Source organism: Aegilops tauschii, chromosome 5 (genome assembly GCF_002575655.3).
Source record: "Aegilops tauschii subsp. strangulata cultivar AL8/78 chromosome 5, Aet v6.0, whole genome shotgun sequence".
Taxonomy (NCBI): domain Eukaryota; kingdom Viridiplantae; phylum Streptophyta; class Magnoliopsida; order Poales; family Poaceae; genus Aegilops; species Aegilops tauschii.
Window position 1 is genome coordinate 567886676 of NC_053039.3, and position 9816 is coordinate 567896491.

Genomic DNA, 9816 nt, shown 5'->3' on the forward strand with positions numbered 1-9816 from the left:
CTTTTTGCCACAATCAGAGGCTTGAAGAAGCTACCCCTACTTCAGTCCTCAAGACACACCTCCCTGATTCTCCATACGCTCCTCAAATCAGCAACCTGAAAAAGATCATGAATTATGTGCTTGAAGAAGTTGATGGGTTCAACCTCCTCAGAGAAATGGAGCTCCTGGAAGATGATGATCTGGTGGAATTAGAAGGTTCTGTAGATCTCCAAGAGGATCAAGATGCTCTTATTCAAGCTACTGACCTCCCAGACAATTTGGACTCTCAGTACAACACTGACTTCCCTGCCCTTCCTAAGGAGCTGCACCCTCCCAAATGGGGCCCTGTTCAAGCCACCAGAACCAGTGCCAGAGTGTTCAGAACCTGGAAGTACAAAAACCCCAGGGTATGAAACACAATTCCTTTTCCAACTTTAATGATCCTTCTTTCAATGCCATTGCTGCTAAGATTGGTGTAGATGTTACCTCTCTTAATGATGACATTGAATGCTCTTCCTTTAATTATGCCCTCCAAAACAGAACTGAAGGCTCTGTTTGTGAGAATTTATCTCTAGCTGGTAATTCTAGTTTAGACTGCATTGACCCCCCTGCTGAGCCTAGTGAGGGTCTCTGGTCTCTTATTTGCAAGCATAAACGGGGCAAGCACCCTAGGAACAACATTTCTCCATGAATGCTCTATTCTGGAATATTAGAGGTATTGCTGCTCCTGGTAGGAAAACCCTTATCATTGACACCATTAACAAGACTCATGCTACCATTCTAGGGTTCCAGGAAACCAAGAAGGAGGCTTTCTCCTCTTCTTATCTTAAATCTCTCATTGTCAACAGATATTTTGACTGGCATACCCTTCCATCCAAAGGATCTGCTGGAGGCATCCTGATGGGAATAGATTTAAGCATTTTTGATGTTGTTGCTTGGTCACATCTAGATTTTTCTATTAGTTGTTTAGTTAAATTGAAAACTACTGGTCAAACCTTTAGGGTTGTCACTGTTTATGGCTCTCCATATGAAGAAGGAAAAGAAGCCTTTATTTCTGAACTTCATACCTTATTTTTAGATATTCACACTCCCACTCTGATTGGGGGTGATTTTAATCTAGTTAGGAATGCTGAAGATAAAAGCAATGGATCCATCAATCATAAATGGAGTGACAGCTTCAATGCCTGGATTGAGATCTGGAGCTTGCTTGAAATTAAGCTTTCTTCTAGGAAATTTACCTGGGCCAATAACCAAGTAGATTTGATTATGTCCACCATTGACAGAATTTTCTGTGATACGGAATTAGATAGTTTTCCCCCTTTCTAGTTGTAGAGCTCTGCCCAGATGTGGTAGTGACCACACACCTTTGCTCTCGGACTCTGGTCTTAACCAAGCCCCCAGGAGTAATAGCTTTAAGTTTGAAAAGTGGTGGCTGCTTAGAGAAGACTTTACTGAGCTAGTCGGGAAAATCTGGAATGAACCCACTGGGAGCAGCAACCCTCTGGAGAGCTGGCAGATCAAGGTCAGGAGACTTAGGAGCACTACTAAAGGTTGGAACTCTAATGAGGAAGCCAATCTTAGAAGATACAAAAGGATTCTTCTCCTTGAGTTTGATTCTCTAGATATTAAGGCAGAAACTTCTGACCTCTCTGAGGCTGAGACTAGTAGATTAAACTTTGTCCATGGAGAGCTTAAGAAAATTTGGCTTCAGGAAGAAATCAAAGCCAAGCAAAGATCTAGAGATAGGAACATTAAGGAGGGAGATAGGAACACTACTTATTTCCATGTAGTAGCTAATCAGAGGAGGAGGAAAACCCTCATTCACTCCCTTGATGGCCCTAATGGCCCTGTTACTGAGGTAGATGAGATGCTGAAAGTGGCTAGTGACTTCTACAAAGACCTGTTTAAAAAAGAAAACCCTTCTGGTTTCTCTTTACAAAGCAACTTTTTCTCTGCTTCTGAAAAAGTCTCTCCTGCTGGGAATGAGCTGCTGGAAGCACCTTTTTCAGAGGCAGAGGTGAAGGAAGCCATTTTCAGCTCCTATCCTGATGGGGCCCCTGGCCCTGATGGAATTCCTTTCTTGTTTTACCAGCACTTTTGGGACTTGGTGAAAAAAGATCTCATGGATCTTTTCCAAGCCTTTCATAGAGGAGAATTGGATATATACAGGCTCAATTTTGCTATGCTCTCTCTTATTCCTAAAGAGCCTGAGGCCACCTCTATGAAGAAATTCAGGCCCATTAGCCTGATTAACTATAGTTTTAAGATTTTCTCTAAAGTCCTCACCACTAGGCTCTCTAAGGTTCTACAGAGGTTGATTGCAAGCAACCAATCTGCATTTCTAAAAGGGAGATACATTTTAGAGAGTGTTGTTACTGCTCATGAAGTACTCCACTCAGTCCACTCAAGAGGTGATAAAGGGCTTGTTCTTAAGCTGGACTATGAGAAAGCCTTCGATAAAGTTGACCTCAATTTCCTTATGAAGCTCTTGGAGCTTAGGGGTTTTGGGGGGAAATGGACTAGCTGGATCCAGCAACTCACTCATGGGGGGTCTGTTGGGGTCAAACTAAATAACTGTGAAAGTGACTTTTTCCTTGCTGGCAAAGGCCTTAGGCAAGGTGACCCCATATCCCCTCTTTTGTTTAATTTAGTAGTTGATGTTCTCACTAAAATGTTGAGCAAAGCAGCTGATCATAGCTTGATTGCAGGGCTCTGCCCCGAGGTTTGTCCTGGTGGCATCATCTGCCTGCAATATGCAGATGATACCATCCTTTTCCTGGACAATGATTCCACCCATGCTAGCAACCTGAAAACTGTTCTAACCTGTTTTGAGCAAGTCTCATGCATGAGAATTAACTACTCCAAAAGTGAACTCATCCCTATCAACATGGATGACCAGGAGCTAGCTGATTTTCTTTCTATTATAGTTTGTAGTAAAGGTAACTTCCCCATTAAGTACTTAGGCATCCCTCTTCACTATGATAAGCTGAGGAGAGAAGATATCCAACCCCTTCTAGATAAAATCATTAAAAGGATTGCAGGGTGGAGGGGCAAACTCCTCTCTTACAGAGGTAGGTTGATCCTCATCCAAGCTTGTTTGGCTAGCACCCCGGTGTACCTCCTCTCCTTCTCAAATTCCCTAAATGGGCAGTGAATCTCATCAACTCCCAGATGTCTCACTGCTTGTGGAATGATTTTGAGGGTCATAGGAAACTGCACCTTGCTAACTGGGGCCTAGTCTCTATGAAAAAAGACTTTGGAGGCTTAGGCACACCTAACCTCCAAGAAATTAACATCTGCCTTCTAGGGTCTTGGATTAAGAGATACTATGAGGAAGACCAGAAACCCTGGAAGTTACTTATTAATCATAAGTACTTGGGAAATAAACCTAATATATTTGTCCCCTCCTCCAACCCTAAGACTTCTAGATTCTGGAAAGGCTTAAAATCTATTCTGCATGCTGTGAAATTTGGCTATAGATGGAACATAGGGGATGGGAGCAGAACCAGGTTCTGGGAAGATACTTGGTTTGGCACATCCCCCCTAGCAGTCCAATTTTGGCCTATTTACTCTGTCTGCAATGAACATAACAAAAGTGTGAATGAAGTTTGGGATGGGCAATGCCTAAAACTTTCATTCAGAAGGAACTTTAGTGACAGTCTTATGGAACAACGGTTCCAGCTGGAGGAAATTGCCAAGAGCATTACCTTTACTGCCGAGCCAGATGCTCTGATCTGGCAACTAGACAACAAGGGAAAGTACTCCTCCAGCTCCCTCTATCATATTATCAACTTTAGAGGGGTCCAACCCATGTTTATCCCTGTAGTCTGGAAATTAAGAGTTCCCCCTAAAATTCATGTTTTTCTCTGGCTCCTCTCAAAAAATAAATTGATGACCAGAGATAATCTTTGGAAAAGACACATCATTAAACCACTTGAGTGTGTTTATTGTTTGGAACAAGAATCTTGTTCTCACCTATTTTTTGAATGTATTGTTGCTAAACATCTCTGGGCCCCTATTGAGAAAATTTTCACTATTCAGATTGGCTCATCCTTCGAATCTATGGCCAGGTTCTCGATTGCTACCAAAAAGTGCTTGGTTTTAAATACTGTTAGCTCAGCTGTCCTTTGGTGCCTCTGGAAATATAGAAATGCTATGATTTTCAGTAACACCTCCTGGATTTCCATTCCACAGGTCTTGAGGTTGATCAGGAACATGGTGAGGAACTGGGCGATTCTCTCCTCCGGGCCAGACAAGGACAAGTTGATGTCCTTCGTGGAAACCCTCACAAGATCCCTCCAGGAACCGTTGGCGATCACAAGTGGCTGAACAATGCTCGACCTGCTCTGGGGCTGGAACCGTGGGCTCGGCTCAAGATCTCTGAAGATGATGATGGGCTCTTGTCGCCAAAGAAGAGAGACATCCACCACGCCGCGCCTTCCAGCCCGGTGTCTCCGCTTCTTGCCTGCTGGTCGCCGCAGGCTGACACGACCCCTCGTCTGAAGGCCATGAAGGCTTCGCTGGACCCTCCTTGTGCCCTTTGAGTGCTCTGCTTAGCCACTCTTGCCTTTTGGCACCACTCGGGTTGCCGTGTAATCAGAAAAAACACGTAGTTTTCTTTTCTTTGTTTTTCGAACTGCTCTTTAGAGCTGTTGTATCAGACTATGTGCGCGGTTTCGTTCTCAGCAATGGAACCGGGGAGGTGCTCCCTGTTTTTCTAAAAAAATAGGAGAAGAGGAAAAGGAGTACACGCCCTCCCATTGCATGCCTGTACCGTTGGATCCATACCAGAGATTATATCCTGACCGTCCGCTGAGCCTACGGCCAGCACACACTCACTCGAGCGGTCGAGCCCACCGGAAACCACACTGGAGAACCACCCCACGAAAAAATCCCCCAGGAAGGCGAAACCGAACTCAGCAACCTCCACCATGTCCATGGCCACCACCGCCCTCCTCCGGCTCGCGCCGCTGCCGCCGCAACCCCGGCTCCTCGCCCCGAGCTCCAAGAAACCCTCCCTCCTCCTCGCGCCCCTCGGCAGCGGCCGCCGCGCCGCGGGCGCCCTGCGGCTCGCGAGGGCCGCCGGCGACGGGCTCGCGGACCAGACGGTCTACAACGGCGTGTACGGGCCCTGGTCCGTGGACGACGCGGACGTGCGCGAGGTGCTGCTGTACCGGGCCGGGCTGGTCACGGCCGCCGCGTCCTTCCTGGTGGCCGCCTCGGGGGCGTTCCTGCCGGAGGGGAACGCGGTCGGCGACGCCGTCCGGCAGGGCGCCGACCTCTTCTACGCCGCCGGCGCCGGGGGGCTCGGGCTTTCGCTCGTGCTGATCCACATCTACGTCACCCCCATCAAGCGGTTCCTCCAGGCGCTGTGGGCGGTCGGCGTGCTCGGGTCCGTCGGCACCTACGCCCTCGCCGCGCGGCCGCTCGACGAGGGGCTGGTCCGGTACGTGCTCGAGCACCCCGGGGCGATGTGGTTCGTCGGCCCGACCTTCGCCGCGCTGACTGGCCTCGTCTTCAAGGAAGGTATTACTGCAGTTACTGTCTCTGCTTATGACTGAACTGTTGAACTGAGATTGGTTCGTTTTAGATTGACTATACTGAATGCGTGAACTGATTTCATCGATAGCAGAGATCTTTCTAGTGCTCACTGGACGCATTCTGACTGATTAGTTCATTGGCTGAATGCTTGCACTGAATGACTGAAAACAGTTCGATTTTGTACAAATGCAATCCCACAGGTCTCTGCTATGGAAAACTGGAAGCTGGAATCTTGACGTTTGTTATCCCCATCCTTCTTCTCGGACACCTGGTAAATTAGATTTCTGAGATTTAGCACTACAATCTGTTAATGGTTGATCTCAAGTATGCTCATCTTGCTCCCTGTTAAAAAGGGGGAAAACACCAGTTGCGTTCATCTTTTCATACACTTGTTTTCTGCACATGTATGCAGTCTGGTTTGATGGACGACGGGACAAAAATGAGCCTCTTAGGAGTGTGGATGGCGCTCTTCACCGTGTTCGCCGCGAGGAAATTCCAGCAGCCCATCAAGGTATTATAATCTAATTGCCTTCTTGCAAGTGTTTATCGACAGTTGTAGCTCTTACACATTTTCTCGGTTGAATCTTACTATTTCTGGTCTGTTGCTGACAACGCAGGATGACATTGGTGACAAGTCGGTTTTCATATTCAACGCCCTCCCCGAAGAGGAAAAGAAAGCTCTGCTGCAGAGGCTCGAGGCGCCAACGGAGCAGAAGACTGAGTAGCTGGTATCATCAAGCAACCATGACCACGATAGCTAGTCGATGGACGCCTGTACAGGTGCCCTCCCGAGGAGGAAGACAAAATTCTGCTACCGAAGCTTGAGGGCCAGGCTGTGGTATAGTTGTAGCAGGCACAACGCTGATAGATAGCTAGTGGATGGATGCCTGCAACAGTAAGTGTCTGTATATGGTAGATTTGGAGGGAGATCCGAGCATACAGAGATGATAATACAGTAAATGTGATGTAGTCACAAATCTATTAGGTTGCATGTTAAATTTGCCAACCTCTGGGCTCTGGAAATTTCAGAATTACAAGCTACAACTCAACTCAGCAGCCTTTGTTGAAACTCTGAAACTGAAGCACTCTGCTTATTCAGTACTGTTGCTACATTGCCAGTTTGCTGTGGTACTTACATGTCTTGAGAAAGGGACATGAATTTGTAGCCCAAATTCATGGTTCGGACGAAACAATTATCAACATGAATCGGTCGTCGCTGACCGTAGACTTTAACCAGTTGTCTAAGAAATCAGTCATCAGAGCTTGATCAGTCATGCAAAGACGGGCCAGACAGTAAGTAATTCTGGTCCAGCTAGAACTGAACTTACTCTCAGATGACATTGGTATGTTGTCGGCAAGCAGCTCTCTTTCGTCCAAGCGACTGCTGGCTGGCTTCCAATGTCCAGGCCTGGTCATCTTCATATCCAGGTGCACCGTCGTTGAAGTCGAAACAGTAATACTGCATGTCTCCCCAGCTGTCGTCGTCGACTTCAGAGCGCAACCTGCTCGGCTTGCGAGCGCTGCAGTTCATGTCCGTCCTTTCCTCCTCCTGCGGAACACGGCGAGGTGCAGCGCTGCACTCCGCCATCTCAGCGAGTCCCTGCCGCTCCCCGGCTTTCACCTCCAAGCACACCAGTCGCCCAATCGCCGCTGACATCGACTCCCCGCCGTCGTCATCGTTGTCGTCTCCAATGGGCTCGTCCTCGTTGTCGTCTCCAATGGGCTCATCCTCGTTAATTATAACTTCCAAGATCTTGTGCTGATCCCCGACGTTGTCGGCTCCAACGGACACTGGTTCGTTGTTGTCGGACAACAGTCTGAGCTCGACTTCCTGCAGAAAACTGTGTTCCTGACGCATGCTCGGTGGAGCCTCCTGGTGGTCGTCAAGCGCCTTTCTCTTCTCGCCGGAGCTGGAGGAGTCGACCGGGAGTACTGGGCGCTCGTGCTCCGGGCCCTCCACTTTGGGACTGGTGTGGTGGATAAAGCAGAAAAGAGATGTGCTTGTTGGCAAGGTAAACTTTGGGCTCAATTGTCGGAAGAATCACTTCAGTCCAGGCGTGCTTGACTAACATGCCTCTGTTTCTGATGTCCTTCTATCCTATTCCCGTTGGTATTCTTAAGAAAGCTGATCTTTTTCAGAGCTAGGATAGTGTGGCAATGAGATGATGATAAGAAAAAATATCACTTAGTGAACTGGATAACATGATGTAAACCCAGAGATTTAGGTGGTTTCGGAATTCTTAATTTGGAAATCATGAATAAAGCTTTGTTAGGTAGGTGGTGTTGGAAGCTTGAAACTGAATCTAGGCTTTGGTAATCGGTCTTGCTTAACAAATATGTTTCTGATGGATGCATCTCTTGGGCTAAACCTAGGGTGGGTGACTCCTAGTTTTGGACTAGCATTCCAAAAGTGAAAGATTTATTCTACAATTTTGTAAGAAAAAGTGGATACTTGGGTGGATGACAAACCCTTGAAAGATGATTACCCTAGATTATACTTCCTAAGTTTTTATCACAGTAATATTGTGGTTGAAGCTATACACAGAGGTTGGTGAGGTTTTACTTTTAGAAGAAATTTATGTTGTAAATCTTTGGACTTATGGAAAAGTCTTAAGATGATGTGAAGAAATTGAAATCGGTTCTGGCAAAGATAAAATGAATGTGTGCTGACTGCAGATAAAAAAAATCTCTGTTAAATCATTATGAAGGAAACTAATTGAGTCTGTCTGTAACTTCCCACAAAAATTCCTATGTAATGTTAAAATCCCTACTAAGATTAATGTCTTTTTCTTGGCTTATGGCTTGAAAAAGTATTCGCAACAAACATACTCTCCTTAGAAGGGGTTGGAAGGGGAATAAAATATGTGTTATCTGTGGTAAAGTTGAAATTATGCATCATCTATTTTTTGGATGTTCTGCTGCTAGTATGGTTTGGAGTCTTCTAAAATCTTCTTTTAGTTTAAATTCTATTCCAAATTATTTATATGATTGCTTTGGGAGCTGGATTAAAAGCTTCCCAAATAAAGAGAAGAAACTGGTACTTGTTGGTGTCTCTGTTGTGTTCTGGACTCTTTGGAACTGCAGAAATAGCATTATATGTGATAAAAAAAATGTTAATGATCCAGTGCTCTTTATTAAGTTGATTTCCTATTGGATCATTGGGTGAATGGGTGGTCTATTCTGCGGATAATGGAGGAAAACCAATAGGTGCTGACGCTGGGGGCAAAGCTTCTAGAACGCGTAGCAAGTGTAGTGTACAAGCTGTCATAGGGCTGGTGGCATGGCGTTCTAAGGATTGGGGGCAAATCTTGTAGAATGGGTAACACGTGAAGTGTACACATCGTCACAGGGCTGGAAGCATGGCGTTCTAAGGATTGGTGGCTGGGCTGGAGGCATGGCGTTCTAAGGATTAGTGGCTAAAGAATTGTTGTTGACGAACTTGTTGGTGCTTCTTATCTCCTACTTTGAAGACATTGGCTGCCCCCTGTTTTCAAACCCCTCCCCCATGAAAGACTCTTGCTGCTGTTATGCTCTTTTGTTAGCTTTTATCTTCCATCTTGTTGGCCTGTTTTTGAATGGTTCTGATGTAAATGGGCAGTTCCTTCCTTTTGGTTGTGGCCTTGGCAGTAGCGGCTAGTTGAATTTGCTCATGTTGCTTGGTGCGTTTAGTGTTTTCTTTCATTGTTTGCTGTAACTTGTATTAGGGTTCCCAACCGAATGGTTTCATCTAATGGAAAGGGATGCCCCCCCATTTAATTCGAAAAAATATTCGAAAAAATATACCTTTGCAAAAACGATTGATGCCATCTGTGTGTCATTCCCAATCAGGGATATGACTGATCTGTCTTCTAGCTGATAAACAATTGCAAACTTTCGAAGCTCTTTAACTACATGATCAAGCTCCTGCCAAATCATCACAACAAAAGAACGAAGAATCAAGAGCATAATTTTTGGTACAAAAAAAACATTTATAGTAAGCTAAACAAAAAGAAGGTATCTTCACACACTGTAAGCACATAGGTAATAATATGATTCAAATGTTCCATTACCTGCCGAACAAATTCATGACTTGGCAGTTTTGATGGAATTACTATCAAGGATATGTTGCCTTCACTAAGAGCCACACAGTTGAAAGATATGCTCAAATTTGTAAATGTAGAGAAGGACTGCACAAATGACATAATCAGACACCCAACAGTCATGTATAACTAAAATATACACATATTTGTTCTTGTAGTACCGTTGCTAAGAAATCACACTGGTTTAGCATCATTGTGCTCTCTATGTTCAACACGG

At 45.5% G+C, this 9816-nt stretch overlaps 1 protein-coding gene across 1 annotated transcript; it reads left to right on the top strand.

Moving 5' to 3' along the window:
• The first annotated feature begins 4806 nt into the window (after positions 1-4806).
• On the top strand, positions 4807-6638 carry LOC109754079 (uncharacterized). The gene is made up of 4 exons (XM_020313001.4): positions 4807-5505; positions 5721-5791; positions 5933-6031; positions 6138-6638. Exons 1-4 carry the CDS (start codon positions 4911-4913, stop codon positions 6243-6245), a joined length of 873 nt encoding a protein of 290 aa, XP_020168590.1. The 5' UTR covers positions 4807-4910; the 3' UTR covers positions 6246-6638.
• The last annotated feature ends 3178 nt before the right edge of the window (positions 6639-9816 follow it).

Excerpts from the sequence above, each read along its gene's own strand:
- LOC109754079 (XM_020313001.4), top strand. The coding sequence starts at position 4,911 with ATGTCCATGGCCACCACCGCCCTCCTCCGGCTCGCGCCGCTGCCGCCG. Across the intron at positions 5,506-5,720 it reads TGGCCTCGTCTTCAAGGAAG|GTCTCTGCTATGGAAAACTG; the intron begins GTATTACTGCAG and ends GCAATCCCACAG. Across the intron at positions 6,032-6,137 it reads AATTCCAGCAGCCCATCAAG|GATGACATTGGTGACAAGTC; the intron begins GTATTATAATCT and ends CTGACAACGCAG.